This window comes from Lagopus muta, chromosome 2, assembly GCF_023343835.1.
Source record: "Lagopus muta isolate bLagMut1 chromosome 2, bLagMut1 primary, whole genome shotgun sequence".
NCBI lineage: Eukaryota > Metazoa > Chordata > Aves > Galliformes > Phasianidae > Lagopus > Lagopus muta.
Window position 1 is genome coordinate 35,014,193 of NC_064434.1, and position 24,445 is coordinate 35,038,637.

Consider the following 24,445-nt stretch of genomic DNA (forward strand, 5'->3'; position numbering starts at 1 on the left):
GCACCAGAAACAATCTCTAATGCTTCAAAAGATCTAGGACTTAAAAAAAAAAACAATACATGTGTTACCACTACAAATGCAATGCAATATGAGGGCTTCTAAAAGCTTCGAAAAACAAAACCAAAACATCCAAAATCTTTGTTTTCAGCTGCCTAAAATACTTACAAATTAAGAAGACTTACAGAAGGTTTCAAAATCTTTTATTTGAACATCAGAAGATAGATCAACACCACTTTTTCTAAGTCATTTGCTTAAAATCTCTGGAATTTACTTAAAAATTGGTAGCTGGATAATTCCCCAGCCACTGCAGTGAGATTCCTGTCCCTCTCATGATTTCTTTCTCCCTCTTTTCCCAGTGTTTCATTGTTAGGTTTTTATATTGCATACTCTAAACCTCAGGAAAAAATCCAGGTCTTAAGGATTGCATACATGGGATTTCTAACTAATGATTACCAGGAATCACATATCAAAAAATTTTGGTCTCATGACAATGCAGACCCACTATCTTAATGATAACGTTCTTGCTTATTATACTTCATATACAAAAGTCATCTGCATGAGCAAAGCATCTGACTGACTCATGTATCAGTTCTGAAAAGTTTTTGTTTGTAGGGATTTTTTTGTTTTGTTGCTGGTTGCTTTTTTTTGTTTGTTTGTTTGTTTACTAACAAGAGCAAGTGCAAAGTCCTGCACCTGGGGAGGAATAACTGTGTGCATCAGTACAGGTTAGGAGCTGACCTCCTAGGAAGGAGCTCTGCAGGGAAAGACCTAAGCGTTCTGGTGGACAACAGGTTGACCCATGATTCAACAGTGTGGCCCTGGTGGCCAAGAAGGCAAATAGTATCCTGAGGTGCATTAAAAAAAGAGCATGGCCAGCAGGTCGAGGGAGGTGATCCTCCCCCTTCTACTCTGCCACGGTGAGGATACATCTGGAGTACTGTGACCACTTCTGGGCTTCTCAGATAAGAAGGCTGGAACTTCTAAAGAGTCCAGTAGAATGCTGCAAAGATGATTGAGGGGCCTAGAGCATCTCCTGAGTGAGGAAAGGCTGAGAGACCTGGGACTGTTCAGCCTGGAGAAGACCGAGAAGGGATTTCAAAGCTTGTAAATATCTAAAGTGTGGGAGTAAGCAGGATGGGGCCAGGCTTTTTTGGCGATGCACAGCTACTGGACCAGGGGCACTGGGCACAGACTGGAATACAGGAAGTTCGATCTGATCATGAGGAAAAACTTCTTTACTTTGAGAGTGACGGAACACCGGAACAGGCTGCCCAGAGAAGCCGTGGAGTCTCCTCCTCCGGAGATATTCAAAACCCACTCACTGTAGGGAAGCCGCTTTAGCAGAGGGTTGGACTCCATGACCTCTAGAGGTCCCCTCCAACCCCAGTGATTCTGTTGAAGGTTGAAGACATTCCCCTCCCAGTTTAACAAAGTATTTCATTTACAGACTTAATATATACGCAGTTGTAGCAAGGAAACACAGGCATATGCTACACAGAAGTGTTTTACTTACTGTAAACTGAAAGCAAATTAAGGAACTAAAAGAAATCGATTGCATTATCTAATCCATCACCTTGACAAAGAACATCTCCAAATTACACATCTGTGTTGTACTATATCTTCAAACAGTTTCCCACAACTGCCTTTGGAAACCTTGTTTCAAACGTATATCAAACATCCATATTCTCCCACTGAATTTCTCTTAGTGACAACAGCTAAGCACAGCCACTCACTTTCTTTCAGAACAAGGAGTACATAAACAGTCATTGAACTTGCATTTCCTCTGTACAGCATATAATATTTATCACCATGTATTTATTTTGACTATCAGAACTTTCTCAAAACAGAAAAAGCAGCAGTTATTTCAAACAGTAAGGAAATTAGCAATGCTAGCAAATCAGCTTGTAGTTCTGAGGGCAAGCTGTACCATTCACACTCACACTGCTGTGTGGTTCAACGCAGCAGTAGCTCAGCACCACACAACCTTTTGCTCACTACCCTCCATGTGGGATGGGAGAGAGAACTGGAAACAAAATAGAACTTGTGGGTTGAGATAAAAACTAAGACAGAAGAGGAAAATGGAAACAACAGTGCAATAATAACAATACATATAGCTGCAGCGCAATCACTTGTCAACCAGCAACCAGCTCCAACACGGCCCCCTGCCAACTGACCTCTCACAACCCCCGAGCGGAGGGGTTGGCCAACTGTCCACAGCTGAATGGCCTTCCACGTGGTGTCACCTGGTATGGAGCAGCCTAATTCAAGCACCTGACCCCACAGCCTGCTCTGTGCAATCACAGCAGTGGCTCTGCCCCAAGCCCAGGCACGCTCCCATCCCTTACAACAAACATCAGTGTCCTTCAGTTTAAGCTGAAGCTAAGAGAACAATTTCAAGCACTCTTAGCACACAAAGAGGGCATGCATGCTTGTGTATTTCCCCCCCAAAACTATGATTTCAAACCTGATTTTAATTCTACCTCAATGTCAATAATGCAGCCCCTTCTTTAGATGTCTCACTAAGAGACCTTAGTAATTATACAGACCATCCACCACCCCATGTACAACACATGCGAAAATGAGCAACAAGGCCGCCAAGAGAAAAGGCAGATATAAAACATACCTGTGCTTTTAGGAAATTGCCACATTCAGACAACCTGCAGCAATGCTGACAGCAATTATCCAAATGCAAGTCCAAAATTAGAATTCATATTTGCAACAAGACATCATATTTTTCAGATTAGAACCAAGCTGTGAAATTATCAATTTAAGTCTCTCTTCAGCCTCAAATCCATCCAATCTGACTGCAAGTTTTCATGAAAACAAGCAGCCTAACCCAGTACCTAAAAACTGTAAAGGATTCAGTGGTTGGCATGGCAGGAGGGTTCCTAAACAAGACATTATTAAGGACAAAGTAATCCTAAAGCAAAACCAGGTTAAGGAGACAGGCTCTTCAAGATGCATTATACACATCCAGCATGTGCAAACACATTAAGCCTACAGCATTTATGCGGCCCACATATGCTTTCATACCCATAGGTAATTTGGCTGGTAAACATCAGTATTTTATTCAAACAATAACCAAAACAAAGCTAGATAGTTCCTTGGGCCTCCCATTAAGACTTACAAGAACTTGGGTACTTCAAATACCCAGAGCACAAAGTTCAGTTTCACTGTGTTTACAGAAAGCATGACTTGAGAGGAGTGTGAATAACTCGACACAAATGAAAGACAAACTTGTCAAATTATGAATTACCAACATTAGATAGAAGAAACACGCTTAAGGAGGGACTGGCAACTCAGATGTGTTCTATGAGCAGCTGACAGCTGGAAGCATGCAAGAAGAAAAGGAGTTAAGAACCATGTCACAGGTTCGGTTAAACTGAATTTATGAATGAGTTTTTTCTGTTCTTTATTTTCTAAGTGCAAAAGCTTAGCTTACATGCTTAACGTCAGACTTCTCTCCACACCACACCATAAGCCTTCTTAAGGAAGTCTTGTAGACTACTGATCAGTGCATTTCTCAATACTATCTGGATATGCCCTGACAGCTCATATTTAAAGAAGTTAATTAAGGCATTAGCATCACAAGCACTTACACTAGAACACAGAGCAAGCCTCTGGGCAACACCACATTGGCAAAGAAAGAATAATGCCGATTTCTCAAATGCATTCAGTAGGAACTAACACAACATATAGGAGCTTAACTGTCGTGCATTGTATTGCTTCCTGTGAACACTACTTGCTATTACAGCTGTACATTATTACTAATTATCTCTATTGTGTTAACACCCAAAAAGCTCCAATTAGCCAGGCCCCATTGTGTTAGATCCCCTGCAAGTACACAAGATGACACGGTCTGTATCAGACAGCCCAATCTGAATTTAAAACAAGACAAGTGAATAAAATAGCAGGAGTGGAGCAGCAATGTAAGTGTCAGTAATTTACCTTTTGTAACAATACATAAAACTAGAGAATCACCTTGAAAGTTCTCTGCAGACATCAACTAACACATCCAAATAAAGGCAATTGTTTCAAAGGTTCAGGTTTGCCTTCACGCAGAAGGCAGTGCAGCTGGCATAAAACACATTTCAAGAATGATTTTATTAAAATTCATTTTTTTGTTTTTGTGGGTTTTACAATTTCACTGCTGACTGGGGCTATATTGAAAATGATCAGTTAAAAAAAAAAAACACCTCAGGTTTCTACTTTATACGAATGTTAAATAATTCTCATCATTAAATTTTAAAATACCTTTCAGAAAATTATTATTTAAATAAAACAAGGCAAATTACTTCATTTCCCCTCAATCTACAGTCAGTCAGTCAAGAACGAGCAAAACTGATCTCCCCAACTCCAGATCCAATGCACTGCACTGACCAGAGCACGCAGCCTCATTCCTCTCCCCTAGTTTATTCTCCAAGTCATATTTTCATTAACACTAATACTCTTGGACACAGTTCCCAACACTGAGCACAGCATTTGCCAATGTGTCTTATTCATTGTGAAACTGGTCTCCTAGAAGTTCAAAGGAGCTTTGCCACAGACATCATCTTAGACTGTGCTTTACCTACAGTCAACGTCTTTCTCCAGTCAAAGTCTTCAATGAAGAATTAGAAATAATACTGCACGACTCTCTCAGACTTTTGAGATGACCTCCTGTGTTTTTGGTTTCAACACAAAATGAATTTTCTCAGAACACACAACGGCTAGCAAGTGGAGTAGTACTAATTTTTAAAGGAGGCTTAAAAAATTCAGCTCATACTGCAGCTTTCTTTGTTCTGCATTATTTACTCAGATGGACTTTATCAATCCATACTAATTATTTTGACAGAGCATTGTTGATGTTGCCTTTTTTCTTTTTCTTTTTGCATATGCTTCTGTCTACATTGTCACATTAAAGAATGCAAAATGTAAGGAATTCCATCATCAACTCTAAGGGCAAAAGCATGACAGTTCCTCATTCCCACAGGAGTTCATTACACAGGATAGAACTCAGCCTTGTGAAAGCTTTGCCTTCCCACACAAACAAGCCTTAATTCGATAAAGCAATTAGTATTTCTAAAATGTTTGCTGATGCACAGGCAAAAACAAAATCTTGTTGTAGATATCATTTTTAGTCTCTTAAAGTCCTTGTATGACTGACAGCACTTTAAAATCAGAAGCATGCTGCCACTCTTTAGGTTCATCACCTAGAACGAGGCTCATCCCTCCAGCACTTTACTTAGGCCCCTGCCTCTCTTTTCTGACAAGACAGCATCAATTTCTGGCCAGACCATCAAACGCTGTAGAAAGGGCCAGGGGAATAAAAATTAATCACTGCCCTTTATCCGCTGACAGTAGGAGAGCCTCTATCTGTGTCATTGAAGCATTTTGGTTCCACATCCTGGCCTCAATCCAGATAGTGCTGGATCCAGAGTAGCAGTTTAAATGAGATGAGTTTGCAGTTGGCCTGTGGCAGATGGAGCAATACGTCCTCAAGTCCCAGTAAACAGGCAAGGCTCAGCTTGCTTTCTTCTCTTACATTAATTGCTCCTGGCAATGGTCACTGCTTCAAACTATCTCCTGAAGGATAAGAAAACCTGGACACACGCACAGCATTATTTTCATGGTATAAACAAAAGGAAAACAGTAACTATTTAATCAGCACACTAACAGCACTGTCACAAATACAACTTGCACGCCATACTCACATTTTTCATCTGCACAAGCAAACAGAGTATCAGACAGCATGAAGCAGCTACACATGAACAGCTGTGAAATTACATACTTGCAGGTATCATTCAAATTCTGAAGGGAAAAAAAAAGAAAACCACACACATGCCCACTGGAAGTCAGCCCAATCTAAATACATTTACACTTCATATCTGTACCATTTTTCTACATTAAATTCTACCATCAACCAATATTTCATACAGAAAAAAATAACTATATTCTGACTCTCACTTCCAATTAACAGCCTCAGCTCCACTATTCCATATTCATGACACTGCATTCAAGTGCACCAACATGTCTCCCTTATCTGTTTGTCAGAAAGTGTTTGGTTTCCATTTCAAAATTCTTAATGGCAGTATACAACTGGTCCTAACATCCAATATTCAGGAGTTCCCCTTGTCGCTTTCTATACCCATTCTTCTAAAACTACCCATTACCATTTTTTTTTCCAATCCTTTCTTTATCTGTCTTACAGTTCTAAGAATCTTTATTAGATTCAGTATTTATAATAAATCAAAATTCTGATAGAAGTCCACAGGCATGAGATTTATCACTACTCCTTCCTTTTTCAAATATATTATTTTTCCCTTTAAACAGTAAACAAACTGCGACCAAAATGGTTGAAGAAATGTCATTCCTTATCAGTACTGGAGACTGAATTCCTCATTCCTTCTCCACTCCTTAGTTTATCCAAATCTGTCCATCTAGAAGGAGAATCCACACTACTGATCTATTGTTACTTCACTGCAATCACACTGCTTTAAATTGAAAGCAAAGCCTCTCCATCAGTGAACCAAATTTACCTTCGACAATCAGGATTAAAAAAAAGCAAAACAAAACAACACTTTAAATTCAAATATTTAAGTACCACTTTACTAAGTTGCTAATTAGTAAAATAAATGCATCTCATTTACAATCAGAAACACCTTGATGTGTCAATGGTCAGCACTCTCCACTAACGAATACCTGGAAAGAGAAGGTGGAATTCAACTTCGGATCAAGCTTATTTGTGAAGCATCTTCGGGGTGAAATAAACAGCTCCATAGACTTCAATAATTGCATTGCCTAAACTCTTATTACACCAGAGAAGATCTGGACACCAACTTGCACTGAAGTATGTTCACAGTGGCAATTCTAACTACATGTCTTCAGCAGATTCAGCAGCAACTCAGAATTTTACCTTAATCATTGTATAGTGACATTATAAAAACACAATTCCACAATATTCTCCATCCTTCAGCTGTTATGAAAACAAAATGTTATCACTCAAACTTTATTTTGCATCTTTCCCAAAAAATGACGTTTCCAATATTCATGTTAGTCAAGAAAGCTATCCTAGCCTATCTAAATGCTCAGATTCCCAATATCCAGCTTCATGTTCTGAATCACTCAGACTCCTCCATCTTGCTGCTCTGATTTGATAGGGGAAAAAATAATTGTCTTATTGACCCCCTGGTATTAAGATGACAGTTCTATGCCTGATTTTGATAATGTATTCTTCTACCTGCTTACTCGAGACTACAAACTTCCTTTATGCAGAACCCTCCAAGATGTTCTTCTTTGTATACACACACAAATAACCACTGTAAGACAACAGAAATCCCAGAGCTTGTACAGGCTATCAGTCTTCAGAGACTTTACAAATCATCAGTATTCGACTGTTACCTCACTCAGCACCACATTCTTTTTCTTATTCTTGCCCGTCACCGCTCCCCTTTCAACTCTGAATTCAAGTCTCCCTTCTCATTTGCTCCCTTTGACAACTTAACGTCCAGAGAACATTGTAACTACTGTGACCCAGAAAATCATGAAATAGGAAGTAGACAATCTGCAGATTACACCACTTGCAACAGAAACCTTTATATCCCAAACCACAATCATGAAATATGCAAATTTCAATATCCAGAAGGTACCAAAACTCAGGCAGGAAGAGGCAGATGCAACAATACACTCCCCCTTAAAACCTTTTGAATTAACTCCAACTGAGAAAGCCAATATAGCAGCTACTTTTCAAAGGTCAGCAAGAGCACAAAAACACACTTGCATTAAAAAAACAAACAGCTAACAAACCTTTAGGTCACACAACTATTAAGATGTGCGTAACACAAAGTGTTGCATCATCATACAATTCACTGGAATACTCTCAACTGGAAAACATTGTGCACCAGCATTAATAGGGAAGTTCATTTTTGAATACAGGGAAGGGTAATGATAACTATAGAGCATGGAAAAATGCAGAAGCATGGAAGCTGGTATCACTTCTACTAATTAAGTATCACAGCTAAGACTGAGTTCAAACTTTAGCTTTTCCCGTTTTATAAATTAAGAATAAAAATGCCTTTAGTTAATTTAACAGATGGCAAATTAAAAAACGATGTAAAACTATATATTTTCTATCTAAAGTATTATTAGATTGTGAAACTGCAGCAGGGCTGGTAAACCAAGAATTTAACAAGGTTGGAAAAAGAAAAAAAAAAAAAAAAGACTATCCAGTTACAGCATTTTCTTGACAGCCTTCCAGAGTTTTAATTAAGTTAAAGAAACAAAATATATATATATATATATCCACAGCATTCTATTTCTTAAAGGATACTAAACCTTATGGGTTAAATTTGCAGTCATCTTGTTATGGCGATTTGACCTATTGCAAAGAGTAAATTTACCTACAACTAATAAATACTGAAGAATACTTATAGGTTGTTATGCAGTATATGATGTTCAGAAGAAAAGATGGTTAATGAGCTTGAAGATATGTGAACCAGTAACAGAATTTGTATACTAGCAGATTTATTTTAAATAGTAAATACTCTTTGCTTTGCTGAAACTTCAGTGCTGGTAAGTGGTCAGGTATGCATTAAAGTACATTAAAGTACATTTCTATATTAGATGGAAGAACACTATTGGAAAATAACTGTACAGTATAATGCTCTGACTACTTTTTTAAAAATGTACATTTATTTGAAAAATCTCATGTCAAAAGCTTGACTGAACTAGCAAATTCTTACATTAAACATCCATTTTATTACTTATGGCAAATACTCAGCTTCAAGCTAGTTTGAACTTGTTAGATTGCAATCTTCCTCCATACATTTTAGGAAGATGTTGCCCGTGCAGCCCAGCCTTCAGTGTGCTCACATCCACTGCTTGGTCTGCATAAACGTTCAGCAAGTGTCAATGAACATCACTGGGTGCCATTTTTTCTGTGAGGAGGAATTCAGTGACACACCTTTCCTTCATCTGCACTTCCATGTCAGACAACACTTTGTCAGACAGCCCCTCTGCTGCCATCTGTCACACAGCAACAAAACGTAATGGAAAACTGGAGGGAAGATTCAGCCTCTACTGCCATCCCACCAACATGTGCCTCTGATGTCATGCACCAACATAACAAAATAGGAGGCATTATTTTTGGAGCAGGCCTTGTTTAGGGGGAAATCTGTGCCTGAAGTAACAGGCTCAAAAAAAATGCAAAGAAGCAATGACGTAAATATATTTAGATGACAAACAAACAAAACCCCACCACCTTAATGTCAGATGACAAGTAATTATTTTCCTCCTTTCCCAAGAAAGAGAAGTCCCATGTTTCCCATGGAGCTCCACAACTAAAGAAAAGAGTATTTACAGCTTTGAAAAAGAAAGTTCCCCTGACTTTGACATGATTTATGCCAGAACACACGCTGGGTCAATTCTGTCTACTTTGCAGGCAGCAGCTTCAGAAGCTACAACTGTCATTTGTGTCCACAGATTAGAGGGCTAGTTTGAAAGGAAAACATGCCCTAGATATTTGTACAGTTGCACTCTATAGCCTCAATATCATTCTTCCCCGAATAAACTTAATCCATTACATTTCATGAAATGTGCCCATGCTGCTCCCAAGAGAATCAACAGCAGAGGACACACTGTTTCACTATCAGAAGTGGTCTACAAGAATGATTAATGATTTATTTATTATTTTTTCTCTGATGCTCATGGCTTGAACATTAGGTACACACACAAGCATACCATTTATCTTGGTCTAATTAGAACATTCTAGGACTACAGTTGAATACTCTAAAATTAGTATTCGCAGCACAAGCTACCTAATAAGCATTTTAATACATTAACTCTTTATAAATAAACAAAAGAGCTTGCTTCGAAGACAGTCTGTCCAAATATTCAAATAGTTTCATATGAATAATTGCTAAGCAGCACTTTTCAAAGGGCTCTGAATTTTAAGCATTTAAACTTGTATGCTATCAGAATGCTCCAGATCTGTGAAACATCAAGCCTGGTATTTTGCAAAATGTACCTTCCTATGGCAAGGTAATACACTGCTAGGACTTTATAACCCCTAAGAAAGAAACAAAGAAGCAACAGCTTCCTTCTGTGATATCATTTCAGAGTTGTGACTGTTTCAGACACGTATAAATGAGACCACAATAAAGAATAAGAAAGTATTCTTCGGACATTATGCCAATTTGGATCCAGACTGGAGACAGTGTGACCTGTCATACCCATTTATTCATTTCTCTATACCGACTCAGTGATTTAAAAGACAGACCTTCAGGAGAGTGATAAGAAGCAAAATGGAATCAGTGTGCTTTAGCAGTAAGTAAATAAATACACACACACAGTCACACCCCACTCCAAATACAGCATGAAGATTTAAAAAACAACCACCAATTGCAACCTAGCCCAAGAGCCGTGAAATTGCTAGACCTGGTCTGTAACATTTATTGCCATTTAAAATAATACTGCCTTGAGCAAACTTCTTAAGAGTAACAATATTTATACACAACATTTCCAGCTACCAGCCTAACACCTTAGGATACTCTGTGCTGCTCCATTTGATCTACATCCCTCGGTAAAGGGAGACTTACCAATATAGTTAAACAGAACTAATGAGTTATCGTGTCACCTGAGAGCAGCTAACAAAAATCAACCTCTGGAAAATGTAAGTGTGCTCTCATTCCATGGACAATGGGTAAAAAGTGAGAAAATGTTTGTCCTTTGAGAACACATCAACTGGTGAAGATGATGGAAATGATGAAGGCAATCTTGTGCTAGTGCTTCTTCATCATGATCTACAGGACACACTACACGTGTAATGTGCCTTTAACTCAGTGCGCAAAGGGGCTTCCTGCACTCTCAGATAAAAACTCAAATAGGAATGCAATTTTCACTCTTTCTAATGCTTTGGTAAACAGGCTGATATCAGTCTTGTAATCCTAAGGTTAGCGTCCAGTGCAAACACACTAACTATTAAGTTGTAGAGAGTAAAGACACTCTCTCCATCTTTGTAATCCAAAACATCTTTTCTGCTTCCCTGTCTCATTTTCTCTCACCCACCTACCTAAATACACAAAATAAAACTATGAGTTAAGCATTTGTTTTTTCAGAAAATTAAAAGGAATGCTGTTTATGGTGCTATAAAACATGTACGAGTTGTTCTCCTAAGCGACCACTAAAAAGACATTTTATATAATAATGTCATAAATCAACCTTAAAAAAAAAAAACAAAACACCTCACTCTATAATCCTTAATCATGCATGTGCCTTTATGTACTGTTGGAGCAGCCTGACACTACATTACTACTGCACACTTCAGAGCTCAACTGCAGGTGCTCAACAGCTGATTAGTACTGAAGTTTATAAAAGCTATTCTTATCTTTTAATACTGTTTCAAAGGGGGGAGGTGGGGAGGAGAATGCTTTAGTGCAACTATTTGTATGAACTTCACAACTTCAGTTTTCCAGCCAAAATACATACTGTTTCCAACTAAATATCTTCTTCAAAATAAAGTCAGAAATAGAAATCCTATGTGGATCCCAGATCCATCGTCAATCAAGGCTCTTCCAAAAGTAGAAGGAAGAGCCTTCTACTTACATAATTAGTTTAAAAATAAGCAGGTTTGTCCTCTCTTAAAGAGCCAGTTAAAGTGATTACAAAGCAGGCACACTGGGATCTATATCAGCATAAATAAGAACTGCACTTCCCTTCTAAGGATCTTAAAAGCATAGCATGCAACCAAACAGCGCAGGTAGGAATAAGGGAACAGCAACAGTCACTCTTCCCTTTTCAGTAAGGTTTTACTACACGTCTCTTTAAATATCATCCTGTTTTGATGCAGCTTCACAGCAGTAACAGAAAAACCCTTACTGCTCCTATTTTCTTGTGGTTATTAAAAATAACCACAAGAGTCTGATCAGAAACTTTCCTACACACACATGAACTATGCCAGCATTCATACAATTAGCATTCAAGAGCTGAGGCTTTGCCTGCTGCTGACTGTCACAAAAGCACACGCTATGAACAGAGCTTATTTAACTTTGAATCAAACCACTTGAGTTAAGCCCACTTGTTCACAAAACCTGTCACTCCTTTCATGAATTCATTAATTCCTGAAAAGCCTGCTCAATAGTGGCCAAACCCAAAATCCTGAGCACTTCTGGTCTTCAAAATCTCAGTGCCTCAACAAAGGAATGGATGGATACACAGCATTACCAATCAATTGTGCAAAATCGATAAATATTTTAAGTGTGTGTGTATATATATGCATATATTTTTGTTGTTGTTGTTATGATAACCAAGGAAAGGAAGAAGAGGAAGGTGCAGTTTAAAAATGCCCCGAAAATTCTGGTCTGTATCCCATCACAATATTAACAAGAAAATGTCCCTTCCTGACTCCAAGAATGGTAATTAATCAAACAATAATCAACAGTCTTATGTTTATCAACACTAAATACAAGGAAATAATTAGACGCCCAAAATACAACATTAATTGATTTATTTGTTAGCTATCTAGGGCCAGAAAATAAGTCCACCAAGAAATAGGGTATCCATACCTAGAGAAAACCTCTACGCTCATAAATGCCTTTCAGCAATGAATGGCCCTAAATCTCCCTGTTAGAATTACTTCTGATGCCAGCTGGCTAACCTCAGCAGTCAACCTTACTGTCCTCCTCCACACCAGGAAAGAATATACTAACATTTGTGTAATGCTCCACTTCAGTTATTTTCCACTGCTGGCATAAACCTCCATGTCTACAAGAACCTGCCCATCATTTTTTACCAATCTGAAAATTAATCTGTCCTCTTTCTCATTCCCAATAGACCCTCCTTCAAGTTCAATCCCATCTTAATATTTTCACTCTCAGTAGACAATCTTTCCGTACTTTAAATCTGCTTTCAAGATAAGTTGGTCTCTCATTCTAAATAATGAGTTCTCAATTCCATTATTTGTCCTTTCAATTGGATTAGTATAACTCCCCAATCTTCCCTGTCCTTCCCCATTCAGCTTTGTTATCTCATCTTTGTCTATAACATTTTCCTGCCTCTCCGAGATGACAGTTGGATGCTGTATGGTAACTGTTGAGTCACAACCACTGACTGAGCACCTGGGGAAAGGACCATCAGCCCTGGGAGCACAGGTGAAGGCAACTCAGCAGTGTGACCTGAAGGGGTGGAGCATGGCTGTACCTCTTAGACCTCATTTAAAGGCTGACTGCCATGGGGGAAGGTTCTCTTTTTGGAGATTTCTCCTTGGTGGTTTCCCCTGTAAACCTAGGATCTTCTGATATAGGTGAGTAATCTTGTTCCCTTCCTTTATAGCATCTTTCTATTCTGCTGGTCCTTCTGTTATCACACCTTTGTTGTAATGCCTTTCCCATCGTATTGATCTGTCCAATTGCTACAGACACATTCATGGAAAACTCTCTCTTCTTCAGTCTTATACAAACAGGTGATCTTTTTTCTTCCCTGCCACATTATTTTGCATTACCTCCTTTTATCTTGTTATTTCTAAAACAGAAGATCTGTTCCTCAGTTTTCTTCATTTTTGTCAAGTTGACCTTCAGCAATGATCACCTTTCCACATGTTACTCTCAACTCAAAAGACTTCTGGACAATTTTTCACATTAGGAAACTGATATTTCTCAGTTGAAGCATAAGCTTCATCTCACTACCCAAAGGATCATAGGACAGCAAAACAAGACATTATTGAGGCAAATTCAGGGGAAAAATTTTTTGCCCCTATATCCATTACCTTTTAAAAGCAAGCATGAGAAGTACTCCCAGTAGGTATCCTTCATCCTTCAAGTAACAGTCTTAAGTGTGGTTTTGAAAAAACTATAGCTGGCAATAACTTTGAACTTCACAAAAATAGAAAAATTCTTCACTTTGTATAAAGCTGAACTGGAGACACCTAGGATGCCATTACAGGTCTTAAGCACTATTCTGAGTTATCCAAAGCACAGAAGTTACTATTATTTGGTTAATAAACAATTTAAAAACTTTGGGCACCAATTTTACCATACACTTAAGTGCAGCCTCGCTACGTTTATTTTCTACTGACACTATTAAAATGAGAGTTACGTAGGCAGCAGGCCTTTTTCAAGCATGCAGTTTTCTAATTATGTAAAAATTACTAGCTTCATAGATATTACTAAATATTTTATTATGAATGCCTTTTAAACAATTAGTAGTGATCCTCATAGAGGCTTAACATGCTGTACCTAGTTGTTCACAGTTAGGTATCTGTGAGCCACCAAGTTTATATGGATATTTTTCAACTATAACAGCCTTTGGCAAGAACTATCTGTTCTGTATTTCTTCTAAATAGCTGATTTACTATAATTAAACTGCCACTGCATTAGTAAAAAATAATAAAATCAATCCTAAAAGTACATGCATACAGACATGAAAAATAAAAAGGTACTCACACAAATGTAAGACAGTAACTCATATCCATTAATGGCTTGTATTTTGTTCAAGTCACATTTTACCATTATAAAACTCACGTCCTCTTTGATTGGATTAATATGAATTATTCTATGGACATTTTAAAGCTTTTAATTATTCTTAGTGGAAAGAGTCTTTTTTTTTTTTTTTTTTTTTTCCAGAACTGGCATCTCATTACTTCACGGACCCTACTTCTGTCTGAACATCCAGCTCCACTCATTAGAACAAACATCTGCTACAAACATTATTAATGAGACCTGTACCATGGGATACAGTGTGCCGCTCACCACCTGGGCTAATGACTTTACAGTACAAAGTTGGTAACACCGAGTCATCCAGCATGCCTTGCACACACTATAACAATTATCTTATTCAGATAGCATCTACTATTTCAGCAATCCCAGCCCTACAAAACTGGATGTGTTTACAAAGCCATGTGTACCTTGTAGCTACTGCTAAGCTGCAATGTGTATTTGCTACTTAAAAGGCCAGAAGGTGGGACTTCAACAGTGGAAAATTTGTCCTTTGGATTTTGGTGTCTTATGAATAGATTACCACAAAAATTAAGACACCAGAGGTTTAACAACTGCTTCAATAAGCATACAGAATGGAGTTCATGTCAAACCAGGCAAGATAACTGCAAACTCGAGTAATTCTGTCAATAATAATGCAATATGACTTTAGAAGTGATTCACACACTGCATTCCCCTTTGGAGCAAGCACACTGGTTTGCTCCAGAAGGTAACATGGAGCAAGGACAAGATGTGCACTTTGTGATGCTCACAGAAGGATTCAAAGTGAGGCAGTGAGCAAGCAAGGCCACTGGTTCAGGCACAACCTCTGAGAAGCAGGATGAAGCAAGCAAGGGTAAATCAGGAGATTTTGAATTCCAGGATCTGTTGTAACAGGGGAGTTCTGACCAAGAAAAGAAACTCAGAACCCAGAAGTTTATGAAAGTGTATAAGATGCTACTCCAGTAGTTTTCCAAAAATGCTTTACAGAATCACTGTCAACCAATTTAGCTAATTAAATCACATTATTTAGTCATTGACAGGTGTTAATTAACTTTTAAGAAATACTTTAATTTTTTTTTCATTTCACTATGGTTAGAAAAATATAGCAGTACTTAGAAAGCAAGAACCCTCAGCTCCAGTTAAAATCAGTAGGAAGAAGAGATGTATTTAGAGAAAAGTAAATGTCCTCATGAAATTACCAATACTCTACGTCAGTTAAGGCAACCTAAAAATAAGGGCTTCAACTATGAAAACCTCCAGAGAGAACAACCACTGAAGGAATAAAATGCAAATATTTAACAGTGGTGAAATATAAGTTTGCCTAAGCTGAGAAAATACTGCCATTGACCCATATGAGCAAGTTATATTCAAGTGAGAAAGTGTAAAATAAAATTATTAGTTAAGCATCTACTTCTTTATAAGCCTAGCCAGTCTGATGAAACAGTAGCACTCCTTTAATCAAAAAGGCAGGAAAACAACTAGAACAAAACTGTGCAAGCAAAAAAAAAAAAAAACACCCCTGAAATAAACATTCCATAGACTGCTGCATCTACAATACATTTGACAGAATAGGTTCAGAGATGTAACAACAGGGGTTTCATTTCCAGATAAAGTGAACCAGGTATCTGTAAATACATCTCCAGTAACAAATGTCTTAATAGTAAATTCAGGAAGGTCATGCTTGTCAACACAAGCATTCAGAACAATTAATGAAAATGTGTTCAATTACATGTGGAGTCTGGATCATTGGAGAACAGCAAAATAATAAGCGTGTCCAATATAAAAATTGCCAGACATTTTTCATTGTTGATTAGAGTAGCTATTATTATACGCTGTCTAAATGTCCAAATAATAGCTCAGGTTTCTGTCTTTTATCTCTTTCACAGCATTCCCTCAGCTGAATTTCATTAACGCTAGGCCTGCGTGACACCATTTTCTTCTCTGAGTACAGCTATCAGTTTGTGCATCTCCACAACCAGCGTAAGTTAATACGTTCTGAGAAAATTCAACAGAGCTATTCAGTTTCCTATTCTTCTTTATTCATTCTGAATTTTAAAAACACGGGATAAAATACCCCACATACTTTAAATTCCTCTTAAGGAACTATATGCACTCTAATTTCTTTCACAAAAGGCAGTCTTCAACGTGCACTGCTATTTCATATGTAACTACTCCAAATGCAGAATATGTCCTGTATGGTTGCATAAGAATATTCCCTAAGACTTCAATTTTCCAAATGAATACAGTGTGACAAAGAAAAGCTTTTCATATTGAAAACACAAACAAAATGTGAAAAATAGCTTACAACCCTACAGAGTAGCACTAATTTTAATTTTAATACTGCATCTTACTGCTTGTTCTAAATCAATCTGCACTGGTCAATGATCCACAGCTTTGAAGGGATTATTGTTCACTGGCAAAGCATACAGGAGATACTGCAGGCAAAGCTATTTCTTTTTTCTTTAATGTAAAATAGATTTCAGTAAAGAAATTATTTCAAAGTAACATTTTCTGTTATCACTATTTCTAGAAGCAATAGGCCTAGATTATTCAAAAACATATCCATGAAATGTCTTTAATGCATATTTAAATATTAGTGTAAATCAATCCTGGAAACAAAGACTTGCTTAAGGATCAAGATGTCAGAAAAGGCAAGAACTACCAATAACAATACCTGACCTGTGTGTGTTAATACTTCACAAATGTTTTCATGGTTTTAGCAGTCAACTTCATAGATAGTATAACTGGAATGTGGATTAAAAGCACAATTAATGCAAAGAATCCCATCTAGTTCTTCGCACGGTCAGTTTTGTTGGCTGAGTTTATTTGCTCAGGCTCAGCAGCACTTGAATGCACAGTACTGCTCTGAGAATAAGCCTGGATCTCCCAAGACAATGTTTCTGTAACCTCGCGTTCTCAGAATGCCTGCATCACATTAATACTGGCCAACTGTGCTCAAGCCCTGAGGTGATAAGGCCGACGTTCTCACACACTTCTTAATGCTTGGATGTCATATGGAGTGCGAGCTTTGTATTTTCACATCATGCTCTGCCCAACCTAATAAAACCCTGAAGTACAAACAACAAAGATGAAAAACATTTGGGAGACCTTTTGTATGGAAGACAGCTTAGTTCTGGCTGAACTGTGCTGAATCCTCATGGAGTCCAAGTGGAACATCTTGGTAATTCTCATAAGACACTGAATTCCACGTATTTTCAAGGCTTTTCATTATCTAGAACATTCCATTCTAAAACTGAAGATAACAAACCTAACAAAGCAATGAAAGTGAGAAAAACCTTTAGAAGATAGCCTATAAGTTCCTATTAGTGAGACACACTTGAATAAAATGCAAGAAATGTCATTACTATCTACCTAGAGTGCTCACAATGACGTGGAAGACTGTGATCTGAATGCTATCAGTGGCAGAGACTAAGATTATTTTCATTAGTATCTGGTATTCCTGACTTCAGTTTTGAAACCAGAAACACTGAAGAAACACAGAAGGTTACAGTATCAATCCCCAAAGAAGATTCCAACACTCAAGAAAACTGTTGTAATTTCACAAGTGTTCCAAATTTAAAAATACTCTCTTATTTTCATACAATATCATTTTGGAATTTCAGAATTCAAATTAAGAAAGATTTGCATGTATGAAGAACCACAATACCTGTTTGCAAGAGCACAAAGACAATGGGGCACCTAACACTTGGGGTTTTATTTCAACATGATTAGTAAATACTCTATGTACCTCCTCTTAGCTGCTGGGAGTAGAGGGAAAATATTCTGTGACACAGGTTTTTCATACACATCAGAAAGGAACAAAAGGATATCTTGCAGATGATGTTAAATCAGAATCTCACCAATCTGGTCACCTTGAGAACCTTCCTAGGGAACGCATCGCAAATGATGTTCTCATCATGCTGGAGCATGCTAATGCTGGATGCATTTGCTGCACTTGTAACCATCAACCGACCTGTGCTAGCAACAGCATTCAATGAACAAACAACTGGCAGAGCATATTTCTTCACACTTCTCACAAAGCTGTAAAGTGATTTCGATCAAGACCATTAGGTTTTGTTAATATCAAAAATTAAACTAAGTACTTCCATAATAAATTTGCAAAAAAAAGGCAACTGCAGCTGTTAGTGACACAGACAGCAGGATGAATGCACCCTCTTCAAATTTATGGACAATACCAAGCTGAGTGGCGCAGCTGACTTGCTGGAGAGAGACACTGCCATCCAGAGGAACTTTGACACACTCAGGTGAGCCTGTATGAACCTCATGAAGTCCAACAAGGCCATAATGCAAAGTCTTGAACCTGCATCAGGACAAACCCAAACAGAAATACAGGCTGGGCAGAGAATGGACTGAGAGCAGCCCTACAGAAAAGGACTTGGGGGTTGAGGAGGACTAAAAGCTGAGCATATGCAATCAGCAGGAGCTTGTGGCCCAGAAAACCAACTGCATGCTGCATCAAAAGAATTGCGACCAGCAGGGTGGGGGAGGTGATTCTCTGCCTTGCTCTTGTGAAATTCCACCTAGACTACTGTGCTCAGCTCTGGGTGCTCAGCATAAGGATGACAGGGAGGTTCAGAGAAGGGTCACAAGGACGATCAGAAGGCTGAAGCACCTGACACGTAAAGAAAGGCTGAGGGAGTTAGGGTTGTCTAGCCTGGAGAAGAGAAGGCTCTGAGGAGACCTCAGCACAGACTTCTAGCACACAGAGAGGTCTACAAGAAAGAAGAAAGAAGGGAAAGAGACTCTTTGCCAGGCAGCATAGCAAAGGGACTAGTGGTAACAGCTTTAAACTAAAAGAGGAGAGATTTACATCAGGTATCAGGAAGAAATCTTTATTCAGATGGTGGTGAAGCGCTGCCACAGGCTGCCCAAAGAAACTGTGGATGCCTCATCCCTGGATGTGCTCAAGGCTGGGGTGGATGGGACCCTGGGCAGCCTGGTCCAGCAGAAAGTGTCCCTGTCCACAGCAGAGGCAGTGGAACTGGATGGTCTTAAAGATCCTTTCCAACCCAAAATGCCCTATGATTTTATGAGAGGAAACAAAGCCAAAGGGTGACCAGGCAGCAACCTAGCAGTATATGAATGGCAATTAAAGACACCGTCCAAATTTCTCTTGGTAGTGACAAACGACACGAGAAGTCACAGCTATGAATCGCTACCTGGGAGGTTCCCTTTGAACATCAAGAAGAAAAACCAAGCTTCCTCCACTGGATGGGCACTGCAGCTCCAGAACAGACTACTCAAAGGCTACGTAAACCCCTTCCTGGGAGTTCTCAAGATTTGACAAGATGAAGCCAAATTAAATTTCTGAAGCATTGGCAATAATCCTGCTTCAAGTGAAATAACAGCAGAAGTTCTTACCAACAGAATTTAATTTTTTTACACAATGCCTCAAAATTTTTGCCTTAAGGGCAAAATATTTCTATTTTGCAAGATATATTGTGGAAAAATAAGTCAAACAAATTGGTGCTTGGAATTCCATTGTATGTATTTTATAGACACATATTTCTCTCATCTATGTGTGTGTGTGTAACAATCAGTCACAACAGGGAATGCTTGACTACCAAAATACAGACCTATAGCACAATCTGAGATACCACACAATAGCTCAGATACTCAAAATAAGGCAAAATACAGCAAAGCTTGTATGAAACCCACACTATTCTGCATTGGCAATTGTAGACAAGACGCAGCATTGTACCGCATCTAAAAATCATAGGAAGTGCCTAGACAAATGAAAAAAAAAAAACACACAAAAAAAGAGAAATTGCACGTAAGGATGCTTTTCAAACTAGCAATCATAACACTGAATAGGTTCAAAAGATCAATGTAATCAAGTGGTAGCCTGTTTCCAAAGGGAGGAAAAAAGCGTCCCCCCTACAATGAAAGCAAGAGAAGTGATAAGGGAAGACAAAACTATTGAACCACAAATCTGAATAAAGAATCACAGTGTGAAGAAAAACAGAAACCATGACATTTCTAACATTAATCTACTTCTGAAGGCTCAAATATAAATTTTAATTTCGCTTTTATAAACAAATTCTTTTGCTTAACAAACTCTTACTGTTACCTGAGATTATTCTAAGACCTTACTGGCAAATCCTAGCTGACAGACAGACGAGGATCACAGAGAAGAATAAAAGTACACACAGCCAGTCTGCAGAGCAGCTGCTAAAATGAAATTCAGCCACAAACATCAACAAATGTTGGGGATCAAGAAAAAATAAATGAATAAAACTTTGGAGTCGGTTTTGCTGTTAGAATGTGCTTTGTCTATTGCAGATGTTAGTTCACTTTCCTGAGAAAATACAACCTTCCACCCAGTTTACAGGGTGTTTCTTTTTCATTTAAAATGAGCTTACCGTGTGCCGTCTGCTTTCCAGCTAACTTTGTATGGTTTCTGTTCCAGAAATTTAATATTTTGCTTGTCCATGGAAACAGGCTGTGCTCCGGGGAATCCAGACCTAAAAAGAGAAATATGTTTATTAATGTTCTGCAGTGAGCAGTCACACAAGGTAATGCATTTTTTTAACATCACGTGACTGAAATCGCATCTTGTTCTAGACTTGCTGCAAGGTTAACCTTGAGTTAGAACACCTTCCCAACAAGGCATTTTGCAAGAGGAATTAAATGTTTTTCTGATAGTAATAAGGGTACTTGTCCATGACAAAATAATGAATTATGCAGAACTTCAGAATGTTAATTTTAGAAGAAGAGACATTTGCATTTAAAACCAAAAAGCACTGGAAAAACTGTAAGCTTCAGACTGTTTGGAACCACTGCAAGCAACTCCCTTGAGCTCCAGCTTTACAAAGGAGAAGTTCAGAATCTGAGACATTGAAACCAACACCCATTTTAATGCTGGACGTGAAACCAAGTCAGCCCCCAAAAATGAGTATTATATTGTACAATCAGAGTATAAATCCTCACTTGTTTCAGTTTTGAGGGGTTTTGGAGGGTTTTTTTTTCTTTAAGTCTATCTAAAAATAGACACTCTTTTTGACTACTTTCTCCTACAAAACTAGAAATGCAACATTTCTAGACAGTATAAATCAAAGAGTTCTAAATACTCTCATACCCTTCCCATCCACAGAATTGCTGACACTTTTGCTGTATTCCTCCCAACTTTGGTTGTGTTGTCACCTGGTTCACGTATTTCACTGTTACACCTTCCAAGAAAACTGCACCCTAAATAGAAATAAAATTAACAAAAAAAAAAAAAATCAGTACATAAGCTTTCATAAAAGCAGATCAGAACAACAATACAAGATTCAGGCTGTTATAGCAACATATGATCTTAACAAGCAGTACTGGTTTAGAGACTTCTTCCAGTCCAGCACTATTTCTCTTCTCACTGGAGACAGGATGAGGGAAAATGCCTCAAGTTGCACCAGGGTAAGTTTAAGTTGGACATCAGGAGACACTTCTTTACAGAAAGGCTTATTAAGCACTGGCATAGGCTCCCCAGGAAGGTGGTTGAGTCACAAGCCCTGGATGTGCTTAAAAAACCGTTTGGATGTGGTGCTCAGGGCCATGATTTAGCAGAGGGTTGTTAGAGTTAGGGTCATATGGTTAGGTTGTGGTTGGACTTGATGATCTTGAAGGTCTTTTCCAACCTGAGCAATTCTACGATACTATGACTCTATTTGTCCCCCAAACACCATGATCAGTTCAGCTTTGTCAGTAAAGTCAAATATGTAGGCCACATTGCTTGTGGTACTGATAGGAATGGGAGGGTGGTTGGACTAGATGATCTTGCAGGTCGTTTCCAACCTTGCGATTCTGTGATAATGAACCCAAGAACTGAAATGAGTTATTTCTGGGAATAAAAAAAGTGTCAAAAAATACAGCCTCAAAACAAGTAAACTGTAAACTAGTGACAAAATTAAACTAGGAAATGTTTAAAAAAATACATAAATTGCATTCTTCTACCAAAAATTCAGTGCTTTCCTCCATTCATGGAAAGTAAGAGCTTCTTACTGGCAGCAGAGACAAAGTTCAGCAGCACAGGAATTAATGAAGTCACCAAAACATCTTTGAATAATTTGTTTTTGTTTTTTTTTTTAATACAAAAGCACCTAAATGGATGAAGCAGTTAAGTCCCTTTTCTCTCCCTCCAAATCTCTGACATGCATGTTTTCAGTTGACTACATTAACTGCATTCAGACCTCAATGGTAATTCCAGTACAAGAAGTTAAAATCCATGTTTTCAACCTCCACTTAGGTGATGCAGTATATATTGCATTTCAAAACTTAAACTTACACTGTAGGGGAAAAAAGTGTACTTATGCAGCACCAAACTTAGAGGGTTCTTGGTTGATCTAGAACAAACGCCTTAAATAAAGAGAAAACATACAGCTGGTTTGTAACAAAAACATGTATGAAAGTACACTTATATGATTTCGTTACCAATCTAAACCAGGTTACCAAAACTTAAAGCTGTTCTGAATGCCCCAGATAAGCCTAAGCAGGTATCAATAAAGAATATGGAAAATAAAACTCAAATAATCTTTGTATTCTAGAAAAGATTTGATGCCGAGTAGAATAAAATTCTGCACAACAGAATCCAATAAGGCCATCAGGTTGAGAAAGCTACAGAACTGAATGTTTCTATGGAGATTCCAAATCTATCAGACTTTTTTTTAGCAGCATCACAAAATCTCAATGTGGACTAAAAAGATCAAAGCACGAAGCTTCACCTGTTGAACTGCATCTCCTGCATATGATTACAGAAGTACTTTCTACCTGCTCTCTAAAAAGCCTAAAACTTGCTTTAACAAATCTAGCTACATACTGCTTGTGAAAGGAGCCTTTATGCTCTCTTCCCCTTCCACATACCATTGCACTCATCTGTTCCACTCTTGAGCAAGTCGAAGAACTAAGATGGCAAAAATAACAACGTGAATTAGTAATATTCTTCCAAATTGCTATCCTGAATTAGCTCACCATTGGATGAGTCAGTGCTGGTGCCTGCACAGCGGAAGCAGAAAAACACAACGAGTGAAAGGAAAGCAGAACCCAAGTTTTCAGTTAAGATAGGCTCAGCTGTGCCACCAAATCCATATTCTGAGAGCAGTACATCCTGAAGCAATGAGCTAGTTCACAACCTTAATTATCTTAAGCTCCACAGACTTTCAGAGATTCGCTTATCCCATGTTATTTCTGCTTGCCCCAGTAGGTGCAGCAGCACACAGGTGATTCAGTAAGGGAGGCAGAGCTTCATAAGCCTGGCTACCATGCTGTCTGGGTTCTCAATAAAGGGTTAACAGCACCAGGAAATAAAGGATTGTGACCTCCTACTCTGAATAACATCAGAGCGCAGCAGCATTAGGGGCTGCTAAGATGAAAGCAAAAAGCAGGCAAAAGCAAATATCTTCCAAAAAATAAAGTCATAAACAAGAAACCGGTGCTGGTGCTCACCACTTCAAATTGTCTCTTGCAGACTGAGTAAGAGAATTATGCACTTACACAACTGATTTTGGAGCTGCTAACATCAGAGTGCATAGCACTATCAAGTCATGCCATGAACTAAAAACAGCTGCACATGCTTTCACACTTGACATCACAAGCATGATTCTGCATTACTACAATTCTGAACAGTTTCAAAAATTCTCTGCATGGTAAGAAAAGCATGGAGTTGGAGTGAATTATTCAAAATTAAAAATGCATCAGCTATCTAGCACATAGGAAGTATGCACCCTAATTTAGTTCCAGTCACTTTGTTTGGTCTGTTTGTTTACTGTAAGAGCTTTTAACTGTAAATACCTGACAACAGGTCCTCTTGCATAAGCAGCATGTGCTTATTTACATGATTACATACAAGTGCATATGTATATACATACACAGAAACACATAGTTAAGATTTCAGGGTGGAGAGGTGCAAGTATGAAAGAATTAAGGAAAAAAGTACAGCTTATATTTGGACAAAGAAGCCAAGCTTTTGCTTTTCCACACTGGCTTCTCCATTCACCTGATAG

The 24,445-nt window shown here is 38.3% G+C and overlaps 1 protein-coding gene across 3 annotated transcripts in view; it reads right to left on the bottom strand.

Annotated features, from left to right (window-relative positions):
* Nucleotides 1–24,445, bottom strand: part of RNGTT (RNA guanylyltransferase and 5'-phosphatase) — a 196,766-nt gene that overhangs the window by 148,166 nt on the left and 24,155 nt on the right. For all 3 annotated transcript variants that reach the window (XM_048937810.1, XM_048937809.1, XM_048937806.1), the window contains exons 7-8: nucleotides 21,547–21,656; nucleotides 20,831–20,932 (exon numbers count right to left, since the gene is read on the bottom strand). In XM_048937810.1, coding sequence (XP_048793767.1) covers nucleotides 20,831–20,932; nucleotides 21,547–21,656 — 212 coding nt within the window. The remainder of the gene's footprint in view (nucleotides 1–20,830; nucleotides 20,933–21,546; nucleotides 21,657–24,445) is intronic.